The sequence below is a fragment of the Tursiops truncatus genome, chromosome 19 (genome assembly GCF_011762595.2).
Source record: "Tursiops truncatus isolate mTurTru1 chromosome 19, mTurTru1.mat.Y, whole genome shotgun sequence".
NCBI lineage: Eukaryota > Metazoa > Chordata > Mammalia > Artiodactyla > Delphinidae > Tursiops > Tursiops truncatus.
The window spans coordinates 49,739,138-49,753,867 of NC_047052.1; the positions used below are offsets into that span (position 1 = coordinate 49,739,138).

Here is a 14,730-nt window from a genome sequence, read left to right on the forward strand (position 1 = left end):
CTGGTGCTTTCAAATGTCTATCTTCGCCCTGGATCTCTCTCCCGAACCCCAGACCCACACAATCACTGCCTCCGCAGCATCTCCCCTTGGAGGTCCAGGAGCTCAAACTTGACACATTCCCCCCACTGTCTTCTTGCTTCTGGAAAAGGTGATTCCAGTCTTCCAGATGCTCGGGTTGTAAAATTGTGAGCGATCCCTGACTTCTCTCCCACCCTACATCAAACTGTCAGCAAATCCTACTGATTCCACCTTTAAAATGTGTCCAGAATCCGATCACTTCTACTTCCATCGCCTTGCCCCCACCTTGTCCGAAGCCAGCGTCACCTCTCGCCTGGATCTTTGCGATCACCTCCTCACTGGCTCCTGGCTCCCACCCTTGGCTTCCTGTATCAGATGTCAGACTATCGTCCCTCCTTGGCTCAAAACATTCCCGTGCCCCACATATTGTATGATTCCATTTCTATGAAATGTCCAGAATGGGCAAATCCACAGAGAGAGTAGATTGTGGATTAGTAGTTTACCTAGGGCTGGGGAAAGGGGATGGAGGGATTGAGGGATGATAGCTAAGGGTACTGTTTTTTTTGGGGGGTGATGAAATGTTCTGAAGTGGATTGTGATGACAGTAAAACAACTCTGAATATTCTTAAAAAAAAAAAAAAACTGAATTGGGGAATTCCCTGGCGGTCCAATGGTTAGGACTCGGCGCTTTCACTGCCGAGGGCCCAGGTTTGATCCCTGGTCGGGGAACTAAGATCCTGCAAGCTGCGTGGCAAAAAAAAAAGAAAGACAGAAAGAAAAACCAACTGAATTGTACATTTTAAATGGGCGAATTACATACTATACAATGTATGGTATGTGAGTTATATCTCAATAAGGTCGTTACCACCCTCTCCCACACCCTCCAAAAAAATGTCCTTCCGGATGGCTCTCATCTCACACAGAATAAACCCAATGTCCTCACCACAGCAGGTCTGACCTTGTGTATTCTGTCTTCCACCTCTAATCCTTCTATTTTATGAACACGTCGCCTCCACTGTCCCTTTTGCTCACTCTGTTCCGGCTATACTGGCCTCCTTGCATGTTCTGCCCCAGGGCCTTTGCACTCACTGTTTCTTCTGCCTACAATACTCTTTCCCTGAAATTTCCCATGGCTCCTTCCCTCACCTCCTTCAGTCTCAGCTCAAATGTCACCTCGTCCAGCCAGGCCCTCCTGACCATCCCTCTAGAATAGCAGTGCCATCTGCCACGCTTCCTTCTGTCCTCGTTTTTTTTTTTTTGTTTTTTTTTTTGCGGTACGCAGGCCTCCCACTGTTATGGCCTCTCCCGCTGCGGAGCACAGGCTCCGGACGCGCAGGCCCAGCGGCCATGGCTCACGGGCCCAGCCGCTCCGCGGCATGTGGGATCCTCCCGGACCGGGGCACAAACCCGTGTCCCCTGCATCGGCAGGCGGACTCTCAACCACTGCGCCACCAGGGAAGCCCTGTCCTCATTGTTTGATTTGCCTCCATTTGCCTCACTTTCTGACATACCAGACATGGAAGTGCTTCTTTCTGCGTTGCCCCATCGCCCTCAGGGGACTGAGCTCTCTGAGGGCAGGGGATTTCTTCTGCTCACTGCTGTATCCCCTGGTGCTAAAACAGTGACTGGCTCATAGTAGGTGCCCGAGAAACATTTGTTGAATGCACAAATAAGCAAACGCTCTCTGCATCCTTCCCTCTGTGAGCCTCAGGTCTGTGTGTCCAAAGGCCTCCTGGTCCTTTCCTGGGTGACCCCCAAGAGCTCACACTCACTCTAGTGGGTTGATGGTAGCCCCCAAAACATGTCCACATCCCGGAGCTTATGAGTGTGACTTTATTTGAAAAAAAATTACATCTTTGCGGATGTAATTAAGTTAAAGACCTTGAGATGAGACCGTCCTCGATTATCTGGGTGGGCCCTAAATCCAATGACAAGTGTCCCTATAAGAGATAGAAGAGTAGAAGATGCAGACATAGAGGAAAGACCATGTGAAGATGCAGGCAGAGATTGGAGGGATGCAGCCACAAGCCAAGGAATGTCAGGGGCCACGAGAACCTGGAAGAGATAAGGAAGCATCTTCCCCCAGAGCCTTCAGAGGGAACACGGCCCTGTTGACACCTGGATTTCAAATTTCTGGCCTCTAGAACTGAGACGGAATCAATTCGTCTTGTTCTAAGCCACCTAGTTTGTGGTCATTTGTTACAGCAGCCTTAGGAAGTTAAAACACTCTCCATGTCTAATAACCTTGGCATATTCCTCCAACCTGCTCTTTCCCCATCTCGGGAAGGACCTTACCTCCCACCCCGTCACCCAGCCGAAGATCCAGGCCTCAGCCTGGGTGCCCCCCCGACACCCTCACCCCTCCAGGGTGGTCAGTCTCAAAGTCCTGTTAGTTTAGGCCACCAAGTTTGTGATAACTTGTTACAGCAGCAACAAGAAACGACTACACTGTTGGAGTGATTGTATCTAGAAGGGAATTCACCTCCCCAAGCCTCTGTGTCCCACATGGAAAATGACAATGATTATAGTCAGTGCTCACCGTTCACATCTATAAACATCTTTTCTCTCACAGGGCTTTGCACACAGCAGGCCCGTGATGTCTGTGCAGTGAAGGCATGCTTACTGATGCGAGGTACTACCCTAAACTGTCCCGGGATTAACTCATTTACTCCTCAAGCACACACCATGAGATTAAAAACCATAGTCGACTCACTTTCCAGATGAAGAAACAGAGGCAAGAGAGGTTAAGTGACTTACCCCAAGGTTGCATAGTGTGTATGTAGCTGAGCTGAGACACAACCTACCCCCTGCAGTTGGGAGACTGACGCGAAGCTGGGCCACATTAATGCGAGTGGACGGGAGGTGCCCAGCATTCTCAGCTCTGCCAAGGATGCCAGTCGTGGCTGCAGCCAGCGGCCATCACTCTGCTCTCGGTGGGCACGGGGGGGAAGGGGCACAGCCCCTCCAGAGGGCACTAGAAACACATGGGGGGACGTCCCTGGTGGTCTAGTGGTTAGGACTCGGCGCTTTCACTGACATGGTGCTGGGTTCATTTCCTGGTTGGGGAACTAAGATCCCAGAAGCCACACGGTGCAGCCAGAAAGAAAAGAAAAGAAAAAAAAAGAAATATGCAGGAGTGTTTCCTGTCGTCACAAGTGCTGAGGGCCACTTGGTACCGGCACTTGGCAGATGGAGGTGGACAGTCTTACGCAGTGAAGAATCTTCCTACCCCAATTGCCAGTAGTGCCACTGCTGAGAACCACTGAACACTGGGCCCAGCGCCTGCACCTCCGGCCTAGTGGTTAAGAACAAGGATTCTGGAGCCGCCTGCCTGGGCTCAAAAGCAACCTGGTTCATCTGCAGACTCGCCACGTGACCTTGAACGAGTCTTGTAACCTTCTCTGAGCTCAGTGATCTCCTCTGGAAAATGGGGCTACTAACAGTCCCTTACTCATCATCTTGCGAGGATTAAGTAAGGCACTACATGTCAAGGCTTAGAACGGCGCCTGAGAGACATCGGTGTTGGCCCGGAACATCATTATTTTAGTAGCAAGCGCTCAGTGTCGAGATCCGTCACCGCTTCCAGTCCCAGCAGCCCTCTGTGGGCAGAAACGGGTGGGAAAGCATCTGCACTCCCCCTCCCCCAACCTCAGCACGAGCAGTTCGTTGGGGTTGTTTTTTGTGTGTGTTTTTCTCTTCTTGACTGCCCTGCACGGCTTGTGGGATCATAGTTCCCCGACCAAGGATTGAACCCAGGACCCCTGCCGTGGAAGCTCAGAGTCCTAACCACTGGACCACCAGGGAATTCTCACGAGGAGTGTTTGTTGACTGACTGCCTGATGCACTGATGGCAGGGCGTCCGGAGTTGCCCCTGGTTCCCAAGGAAGATAGGCAAGGGCTCAAAAGACACGAGGCCAGGCGGGGACCACAGGTTTACTGGGGGCTCCAGGCACGCACTCATGGCATCACACGACAACGGCATGGTTACTCGGTACACGCAAAGTGGCCTCCGCCCACAGCTGGGGCCCAGAGGCCGTGGGGGGCGGCCCCTTCCCTTGTGGCCCAGACCCGGCTGGGTGTCTTCCTCCGGGGCAGCTGAGGGACGGGGCTGCTGGGGTGGACCCCGGGCCTGGAAAGGGGAAGGGAGCAGGCTCGACCGGGGGCAGGACCGGGGGCGGGAGGGGCCGGCCCGCCCTCACTCCAGGGACTGCAGCATCAGCAGCTGTTTAAGCACCTTCGTCTGGCTGGTCTCTCGGATTTCGCCGGCCAGGAACATCTCGTCCACGACCGTGTAAACCTGAGTGAAGGGAGGGTGAGGGGAGACCCTGGTGTGAGAGGTGGGGAGACCCCCAGGATGCTGGTCTAAACCTTGAGGGCTGGGGGCTCTGATGCCCGAGGACCAGGAAACAGACCCCCGCAGAGGCACCGGGGCGGCTGCGGGGGTCCAGCCCACCCCCCTTCCCCCTCCTCCGGCCCCCTCCTCATCTCATCTTCACCAGGAGCCCACCTTGTAGAAGTTGAACACCAGGTCCAGTTCACAGACGTTGTGGAAATATTCATTTAAGACCTGGGAGAGGAAGACAGAGGTGGTGAGAGATGGGCAGGGAGAGAGAGACACACACACAGAGACAGGAACAGAGGGCATCAGAATGAGACGGCAAAAAAAAAGGCAGAGAGAAGCTGAGGAAAGGGGAGAGACAGAGACCAGAGGAAACATCGAGGAGGGCAGAAAAAGACAGTGGCCCTCCGCCTCCCACTTCTGAGGGGAGGGCAAGGAGGGCCCGTGCATCCCAACAGAGGGGATGCGAGGGACGGCGCCCGCCCGCCTGCGCACCTCCACAAAGTTGTGGATGGCCTCCAGGTAGGCCAGGTTGTTGTCGTTGACATCCACACAGATACAGAAGTAGAGGCCGGCGTAGCGTCGGTAAATGATCTTGAAGTTCCGGAACTGCGGAGCAGAGAGGCAGATAGTCAGTGACAGGGTGTGCCCAGGACCCAGTGTGCTGGGCAGGGTGGAGCCAACATATTCAGTCCTGCGTTCCACGTGTGGTCCCTGAGGCCCTGTTCTGTGTCTGGCCTTGTGCTGGGGACACAGTGGTCCTGGCCTTCCCTGCCTAGGGCTCACTGTCCAGCGGAGACAGATTCATCCTTAGTCATCCCCTAAGTGGGCAGGGCTAGACTGTGAGAGCCCCAAGGGGGCAGGCAGCTGACCCAGGATGGGGGTCCGGGAGGGCTTCCTGGAGGAGGGGGCATCTGGACTGAGATCTGGTGGATGAGTAGGAGTGAACGGGCAGGAGTGCTTTAGGCAGAGGGAACAGACTATGCAAAAGCCCAGAGCCCAGAGAGAGACGCAGGGGTGTTCCACGGTGTCCATTCCCCTCTTTCTGTGGCTCCCTGTTGCCTCTGGAGAGAGTCAAACTCCTCAGCCTGGAACTAATCTACTCAATCATTCCACAAACACTGCCTGAGTACTTACTGTGTGGCAAGCTTTGTGCTGGGCAGTGCACACTCACCACCTGTAACCAAGACAATCTCAGCCTTGCCCTTAACTGAACCGTAATATAAATACAAACCTTATCACATACACACAATCCACGAATAAATATGCATGAACCAGGGACGCAGACTCTAATTTTATACGCATGTGTAAGTAGATAAAGTGATATAGACACATAGAGATATGAATACTGGCTTGCAAAGTTCCATGTCTTTGGCCAAAATCTGAAAAAGCCAGCCTGGCGTGTGTGCGTGTGTCGCCACCTGGTGGCGACTGCAAAAGCCAACACAAGTCCCTGATTTTTTTTTTCTTTTTTTTTAAATAAATTTATTTTTATTTATATATATATTTTTCACTGCGTTGGGTCTCCGTTGCTGCGCGCAGGCTTTCTCTAGTTGCGGCGAGTGGGGGCTGCTCTTTGTTGCAGTGCGTGGGCTTCTCATTATGCTTGGCTTCTCTTGTTGCGAAGCATGGGCTCTAGGTGCGTGGGCTTCAGTAGTTGCAGCAAATAGGCTCAGTAGTTGCAGCTCGCAGGCTCTAGAGCGCAGGCTCAGTAGTTGTGGCACACGGGCTTAGTTGCTCCATGGCATGTGGGGTCTTCCTGGACGAGAGCTCAAACCCTTGTCCCCTGCATTGGCAGGTGGATTCCTAACCATTGCACCACCAGGGAAGTCCTCAAGTCCCTGATTTTTATATATATTTTTCCTACTGTATCCTTTTGTTAATTCCTATACTTTGAGTATGTTCTCTAACTGTTTTTGGCCACGCTGCTCAGCTTGTGGGATCTTAGTTCCCTGACCAGGGATTGAACCTGCACCCTTGGCAGTGAAAGCACAGAGTCCTAACCACTGGACCGCCAGGGAATTCCCAGTGTGTTTCCTAATATTATTACAGTAGTTCCTGCACATAATCCGTGGATTAGTAAGACTATATCAAGAATAAACCTACCTAAGGAGGTAAAAGACCTGTAGTCAGAAAACTATAAGACACTGATGAAAGAAATCAAGGATGACACAAACAGATGGAGAGATATACCATGTTCTTGGATTAGAAGAATCAATACTGTGAAAATGACTGTACTACCCAAAGCAATCTACAGATTCAATGCAATCCCTATCAAATTACCAATGGCATTTTTCACTGAAATAGAACAAAAAAATCTTAACATTTGTATGGAGACACAAAAGACACCGAATAGCCAAAGCAATCTTAAGGAAAAAAAAACAGAGCTGGAGGAATCAGACTCCCTGACTTCAGACTATACTACAAAGCTACAATAATAAAGACAGTATGGTACTGGCACGAAAACAAAAATATAGATCAATGGAACAGTGTAGAAAGCCCACACGTGCGCCACAACTACTGAGCCTGCACTCTAGAGCCCGTAAGCCACAACTACTGAGCCCGCGTGCCTCAACTCCTGAAGCCCACGCACCTGAAGCTCCGCAACAAGAGAAGCCACCGCAATGAGAAGCCTGTGCACCGCAATGAAGACTAGCCCTCACTCGCCACAACTAGAGAAAGCCCACGTGCAGCAACGAAGACCCAATGCAGCCAAAAAAAAAAAAAAAAAAAGACACGTGCACCTCAATGTTCAGTGCAGCACTATTTACAATAGCCAGGTCATGGAAGCAACCTAAATTCCCATTGACGACAGACGAATGGATAAAGATGTGGTACACATATACAAAGGAATATTACTCAGCCATAAAAAGGAACGATACTGAGTCATTTGTAGAGACGTGGATGGACCTACAGACTGTTGTACAGAGTGAAGTAAGTCAGAAAGAGAAAAACAAATATTGTATGTTAATGCATATATGTGGAATTTAGAAAAATGGTACAGAGGAACCGGTTTGCAAGGCAGAAATAGAGACATAGACATAGCGAACAAACATATGGACACCGAGGGGGGAAAGGGGGTGGTGGTGGGATGAATTGGGAGATTGGGATTGACATATATACACTAATAGGTATAAAATAGAGAACCAATGAGAACCTGCTGTATAGCACAGGGGACTCCACTTCGCTGAACAGTAGAAACTAAAACAACTATACCCCAATTTTAAAAATAGTAATAAAAAAAATTAAAGAAAAAAGAATATATCAGGGTGCCAACTCTTTTTTTTTTTTTTTTTTTGCGGTACACGGGCCTCTCACCGCTGTGGCCTCTCCCGCTGTGGAACACAGGCTCCAGATGCGCAGGCTCAGCAGCCATGGCTCACGGGCCCAGCCGCTCCACGGCATGCGGGATCCTCCCGGACCGGGGCATGAACCTGCGTCCCCTGCATTAGCAGGTGGACTCCCAACCACTGCGCCACCAGGGAAGCCCTCTACTTTTTTTTTAAACTGATACAGATCCATGATCAAATGTTTGAAGGCCCCTGCTCTGGAGTTGAGGGTTCAAGACAGGAAGCCAAGTGGGCAGGAAAACTTGATCTGGAGAAGTTACCAACTGACTGTCATAGCTGGTGTGGCCCTGGCAGGATCTGACGCTGAGCATCACTCTTCCTTTCTTGAAATTCGCCCTTTCCTGCTATCATCCTCCTGGCTCTTTCCTGTCACCACTGTGTCACCAGCACCGCCCTGCACAGGGCTACATGCTGGAGTGGGCCTGGATTGGGAGCAACCTAAGATGGTCAGGCCCCCTTGTGACAGTTTCACCTGACCCGCCAGCCTTTCTGGCTACTCCTGTCTATTCGGGCCTCCCTGCCCCTCTCTGGGTCCCTCAGTTGCTGCCGTTTCTAGCACTCAGTGTGGGACCCACCCTGCGCCGGCAGCAGGATGCCCCGGGAGAGCGGGCATCCCTTGACGTCCCCGCTCCTCTCCCCTCATCCCCTCCTGGACATCTCAGCTGGGATGAGAACAGACACCTCAGGGCTGATCTTCACCTCAACCTGCTCTTTCCTGAGTCGGCCCCATCCGAGAAAGTGACAGCGCCCCCTACTGGTGGCTCCATTTTTTCACACACCTCATCCAATCTTTGGCCCTTCAGTTGGCTCTACCTTCAAAACGCTTCTCAGCACCCCTACTGCTTCCATGCCAGTGCCAGTCACCAGTATCTCTCACCTGGACCTCAGAGGTCACCTCCTGAGTGGTCCCCCTGCTTCTGCTCTTGTCCCCTAGAGAGGGATCCCTAAAGCCTAAGTCAACCCATGTTGCTCCTCAGCTCAAAACCCCTCCGTGGCTCCCGTCTCACTCAGAGCAAGAGCCCAAGTCCTCACCATGGCCCACAACGCCCTGCGCCTTCTGCAATGATCTCATCTGCTCCCACCATCCTCCCTGGCTTACTCCACCTCAGATACACTGGCCTTCTCGCTATTCTAGGAATGCCCCCGTACATTCCTGCTGCCTCAGGGTCTTTGCACTTGCTGTTCCCTGGGCTTGAAATGTTCCTTTCTCAGATATCATCTCCTTCCACTCCTCAATTTCTTCAGGTCTGGGCTCAAATGGCCCCGCTTCAATGAAGACCTCCTGACCAAACCATCTAAACCTGTATTCCAGCCCCTGCTGCACACACCCCAGCAATTCCACCCCCCACAGCTGCTTCTTTTTTCTCCCTGACGCCTATCACCACCCGATACACTGTAACTTTACTAACAGTCGCCCACCCACTAGAATGTCAGCTGTCAGCTCTCCAAGGGCAGGGACTGGGTCTGTTTTGTTCCCTGCTGTATCACCAGTGCCTAGAACAGTGCCCGGCACACAGCAGTCCCCTGATTAATATTTGTTGAATTCTACAGGACAATCAGCCTGGTCTCTTGAACAGGCTAATCTCGTGGGAATTAAAGCTGGAGGCATCTCAATAAAGAGACCAAAGAGACATGGAAAGCAAAAGCAACGCCAAGATCCTTGACTGGCTTTGGACAATCAGTTTTGATGATTTGGGGGAAAGTTAAGTATTGATTGGGTATTAGAGTAATAGTAGTAAGGAAGTATGACTCATTTTATCAGGCCTGATGGTACTTTGGTCATGGAAGGAAGTGTCTTTATTTTCTGAGATGTATCCTGAAATATTTAGGGATGAAACGTCATGGTCTCTGTAACTTATATATTTTTTTTGGCTGCACTGCACGGTTTATGGGATCTTAGTTCCCCAACCAGGGATTGAACCCAGGCCCTTGGCAGTGAGAGTGAGAAATCCTAACCACTGGATTGCCAGGGAATTCCCCTGTGATCTCTGTAACTTAATGGAAAACACTACAGCAAGGGATGGTTCATTATACCATTCCCTACGCTGTGTGTTTGAGCATTTTAAGTTTTTAAAAGGCACCAGAAAAAAAAAAGTTGTTCGGCCGAAAAAGGTAAAACAAAAATGCAGGACTTCCCTGGTGGCGCAGTGGTTAAGAACCTGCCTGCCAATGCAGGGGACATGGATTCGAGCCCTGGTCCGGGAAGACCCCACATGCTGTGGAGCAACTAAGCCCGTGCGCCACAGCTACTGAGCCTGCGCTCTAGAGCCCGCGAGCCACAGTTACTGAAGCCCACGTGCCTAGAGCCCGTGCTCCGCAACAAGAGAAGCCATCGCAATGAGAAGCCCGCGCACTGCAACGAAGAGTAGCCCCTGCTCGCCGCAACTAGAGAAAGCCTGCACAGCAACGAAGACCCAATGCAGCCAAAATTAGATAAATAAATAAATAAATTTATAAAAATAAAAACAAAAGCAAACTCTTAATACTATGAAATCTGGGTAGTTTGCAATCGACTTCTCTCCTGTTGTACTAACCTGTACGCCGGAAAAATTTCACACTAAAAAGTACCCCCCAGGGCTTCCGTGGTGGCGCAGTGGTTGAGAGTCCGCCTGTCGATGCAGGGGACACGGGTTCGTGCCCCGGTCCGGGAAGATCCCACATGACGCGGAGCAGCTGGGCCCGTGAGCCATGGCCGCTGAGTCTGCGCGTCCGGAGCCTGTGCTCCGCGATGGGAGAGGCCACAGCAGTGAGAGGCCCACGTACCGTAAAAAAAAAAAAAAAACCCCCAAAGGAAAGAAGACCGCAAGCATGTTGAATAAATGAATGTGGTAAGTAAGGAGGGTGTGAGGGGTTATTGCCATTAGAGGTTGGGCAGGAGGCTGGGAAGGAGGGGTCAAAAGGTAGCAAGGGAGTGGGGGGTGCATTTTGGCCGGGGGTGGGGGGGGTAGTTTCCCATCACCTCCACAAAGTTGGTGTGTTTGGCATCTCGGACAGTGACCACAGCGTGCACCTCCTCGATCAGCTTCTGCTTCTCATCGTCATCAAACTGCATGTACCACTTGGCCAGGCGCGTCTTGCCTGCCCGGTTCTGGATGAGGATGAAGCGGATCTGGGGGCAGCAGGAGGAGGAGGGAGGGAGAGGGGTGGGGAGGGCGGGCCAGTGCTGGGCGGCCCTGCCCAACAGCCCCACCCATCCCCACAGGGGAGACAGGGCCCACGTGTCCCTGCGGCCTGTCTTCCAAGGGTCTCAGCCACGCCCCAGAGCCCAGCCAGGCTGGCCTGGCCACACGCTCCTGCCCCAGGTCCCTCCAACACCCCCGTGATTTCTCTGGCCAACTCTGCAGTCATTTCTAGGGCACTAAGTCCCAGGCTCCACCAACTCTCATCTCCCTGACCTTGGACAAAAGATCCGCCCCTCTAAGCCTCAGTTCCCCACCCCCCACCCCCCACCCCGGCAAAACAAGTTTCCATAGAAGACCCACTTTGTCAGGGTGTTCTGAAGGTTAAATAAGTTTATAAATTTAGTCTAGTAGCTGGCACTAGCAGGTTCGCTCGGTGTCGGCTACGATCATCATCTGTGATGGCTAGGAAATGTGTTTTTATGATTCTGAAAAGCCAGCTCAACTCTCATAGGGTTACTATGAACACTGAACAAGTTGATCCCGGAAGTGCTTTGTATAGTGCCTATTACATACGGAGTGCTCAATAAAATTAGCTATTATGACTGAGGCATTTGACCAAGTGGCTAAGAACACAGACTCCAGTGCCCGAATGAATCCTGGCACTGCTGGCTGTGTGTCTGCAGGCAAGTTACTTAACCTCTCCGGACCTCAGTTTCTCCGTCTGTATAATGGATATAACGAGAGTACCTCCCTCAGGAGACTGTTGCATGAGTTATTAAATATAAGAGGTATAATACAGTGACTAGTACATACTAAGTGTTATACAAATATTAGTTGTTAGTAATATTATAGTTCATCGGCATTTGACTTTGAGAAAACCATGGCCCAAGTTCACGTAGCTAGGAAGCCTGCCTTTGGGCTCAGTTCTGTTTGAGATGGGCATGCTTATGCCCGTTTTATAGATGAAGAAACTGAGGCTCAGAGAAAGGAAGGCTCACAGCCAGAAAGCAGAGCTGGGAGTCCAAAGGCTTTCCTCTGAGCCCCCTTACCCTCACCTGTGGGAGCCTCCACCCACTGGCAAGAGTCTGCTCTCTTTCCTAAGCCTCACTCTCCACACACTCCATCCCTCCTCCCCCAACCAATCAGGCTGCACAGAAAAAGGATATTACACTCTCCTTCCAAGAACCCCTTCTGCTGAACCAGGGAAAACCACTTCCTAGGGCAGGGGTCCTGGCAGGCAGGGAAAGGGCGTGGGGTGGGAGTTGGGGGGACCCACGCCACACAGCCACAGCCTGGGAGCAGAGCCAGAGATAGATGGGGTATCTAGGGAGGAGAGACATAGAAGCCAGTCTACACAGCTGAGGGAGAGCTCTGCCTCTTACTCCTAAGTTCCCTCACACACCTCTTCCTGTTTCTCCTCCCAATAAGAATCTCTCCACCTCAGGGAATCCACAATGAGAAGTCCCTTCCCTCCTGTATCCTCGCCCCTCTGATGTCCCCTCTTGATGCTCCCCAACCTTCTCTGTCTCCAAGCCCCCTACCCAGGAGCTGTTCCCTTTTGACTCCTGCTTTCTCCGTTTCAGTGCCCTCTGTCAGGTCGCCCCATCCCGATCCCCGGGGAGCGGTGACAAATCCAATGCCCAATCCTTGTTCCCAAAGCCCCATCCCCACCTCTCGCACTTCCATGCCTACTCCCTATTCTCCAAGACCCCTCCTCTTGCAAAGACCTACTCCATTGCTCCCCACTTGTTTCTAGCATTCATTCCCTACGCCAAGGCTTCTCCCTTTTATTGCACACTTTTCCTGACATTAAAGCCCCATTCCCTACAGTTGTCTACTTCCCGTCTCCAGGGTCCAGTCTCTTCCCCTCGAGATACCTCTCTCATCAGCAGTATCCGGCCCAGTTCCAACACCCCCTCCACCTGCAATGTCAGCTTCCTGCCTCTAGAGACCCCCTCTCTCCTATCACAATGTCTCCCATTCTTCAACTCTCCTGCCACGCTCCCAGAGTCCTCCTCTTAGGAAGTCCCCTCCCCACCTCCAATTCCTTCTGCCCATCTCTGAGATCCTCCCTGATCTCTTGCCTCCCTGTTTCAAAACCCTCCAGCCACCTCCAGTGTCTCCCTCCCGCACAGCCCTCTCCGCTTGCCACCTGGTCTCCAAAGCTCCCTGGCCTCGAGAGCCCCGGTACACTCCAGCGCTCAGAGCCACCTCCCGGTTCTCCCCTTCCCCGGCCTTCGATCGGCCCCAATCCCGAGAGCCCGCGCCCGGCCCAGACCATCGCACCGCAGCAGGGGCGGCTTGTCAGTATCCTACCGAGTCTCCAGTACCTGCACGTGGACCCACCCTTCCCCCGTCCCCAGCGTGGGCGCGCCCCCGTTACCATGGCGACCCCCGTCCGGACCCCAGCGGCCCAGGTCCCGCGGCTTCTGGGCGGCTCCGGCTCTGGCAGCTGCTGGGGGACCGAAGGCTAGAGCGGACTTCCGGGAGACGAACTCGCCCGCCCTCTAGCGCACAGCCCGCTGGGAATTGTAGTCCGGAAAAAAATGGGTTCGCTTGTCTGGGAGGCAAGCCTGGGAAAAGAGCCGGTCTCGCTTCCCAGCATGCTGCGCGACTGCCCGTTTCCTACCGCACGGTTCGGACTCCAAATGCATGCTGGGAGCCGTGGGCGAATTGTAGTCCTCCGAGGACTACAATTCCCGATATGCTTGACGGCCAGCGAGGCGAGCGCTGCATCCTGGGAAATGTAGTTCCTCCAGCCTCCCTGCACCTCCCCGCGAAGGCGAAAAGGACAAGCTGGGAATAGTTGTTTTAAATAAGAAACTGCGTTGGGGGAGCTAGAAATGTAACTGTCTTTCCGTGTTCACCCAGTACTTTGTTTAAAATGTGTTGAGTGTTTTCTGTGGGAGACAGTGGTTTCAGACCATGAATTTGGAAGTCAGAACTGTGTGCAAATCCTGCCATCGCATTTCCTAGTACTTCGGGCCAGCAATTTCACCCTTAACTCAATTTCTTCATCTGTAAAAGAGGGGTGATCAAGGGGTAACCTCAGTAGGGTTGTTGTAAAGCTTCGGTAAGTTTCCAAAGTACTTAGCACAGTGCTCAACACATGGTAAGTGCTCAATAAATATTAAAATCATGAATGTTCACTGTTAACATACATCAGGTAATAGGCGTCTTCTTACTTCCTATCCAGAGGTACACCTGCCTTCTTTCAGTTACCCAAACAGGCCAAGTGCTTTCCCACCTCAGTGCCTTTCCTTTGCGCTGTTCCCTGGAAATCCTTCCCCCATTTATTTGCTGGCTGACCTCTTCCTCTAGCTTAAACAGCACCTCCACAGTACTATATAGAGGACCCAACATACAAAAGTCCCCCTCTCCGACCCCTCAAATTCTCTAGGTCAGCAGTTAGTTTGATTTTTTTAAGCCTTTTTACGACTGTTAATGATTTATTTGGGGTGTGTGGGTCTGTTGTCTGGATCTCCCCTTAGGTCCCTGTTGAGAGCAGGGACCCTGTCTATTAACTGTATCTACATCACCTAGGACACGGTGGCACATAGTAAGCACTCAGTAAAGGTATTGATACTGAGGGGAGACTTGCCCTAATAAAAACAAACCATATCGTAGAACAATGTAAATTAAAAGTGTAGTATTGGCAGAAGAACCAACACATAGCTATTGAATAATTGCAGGGGCAAAAAGAGGTCAGAGATCATTTCCGTCTCTTGCACTGCTTTATCTCCAACAGCGTTGCAATGCAGGTAAGCAATGCGCCCAGGGTGAAAAATTTAAAAAGGCACTCACTCGGGACTTTCCTGGCCGTCCAGTGGTTAAGACTCCATGCTTCCAATGCAGGGGGTGTGGGTTCGATCCCTGGTCAGGGAACTAAGATCCCATATGC

At 51.9% G+C, this 14,730-nt stretch overlaps 1 protein-coding gene across 1 annotated transcript; it reads right to left on the bottom strand.

Annotated features, from left to right (window-relative positions):
- Positions 1 to 3,933: 3,933 nt before the first annotated feature.
- On the bottom strand, positions 3,934 to 13,358 carry AP2S1 (adaptor related protein complex 2 subunit sigma 1). The gene is made up of 5 exons (XM_033844529.2): positions 13,213 to 13,358; positions 10,667 to 10,816; positions 4,853 to 4,966; positions 4,526 to 4,585; positions 3,934 to 4,315 (listed from the first exon to the last, which is right to left on the bottom strand). The coding sequence occupies exons 1-5, from the start codon at positions 13,213 to 13,215 to the stop codon at positions 4,214 to 4,216; spliced, it is 429 nt and encodes a 142-aa protein (XP_033700420.1). The 5' UTR covers positions 13,216 to 13,358; the 3' UTR covers positions 3,934 to 4,213.
- Between the last annotated feature and the right edge of the window lie 1,372 nt (positions 13,359 to 14,730).

Bases quoted from the DNA above. Each gene is read 5' to 3' on its own strand.
- AP2S1 (XM_033844529.2), bottom strand. The intron at 4,967-10,666 runs GTGATGGGAAAC...TCTGCTCCGCAG, and splicing joins AACACACCAACTTTGTGGAG to TTCCGGAACTTCAAGATCAT. The intron at 4,316-4,525 runs GTGGGCTCCTGG...CCCTTCACTCAG, and splicing joins TGGTGTTCAACTTCTACAAG to GTTTACACGGTCGTGGACGA.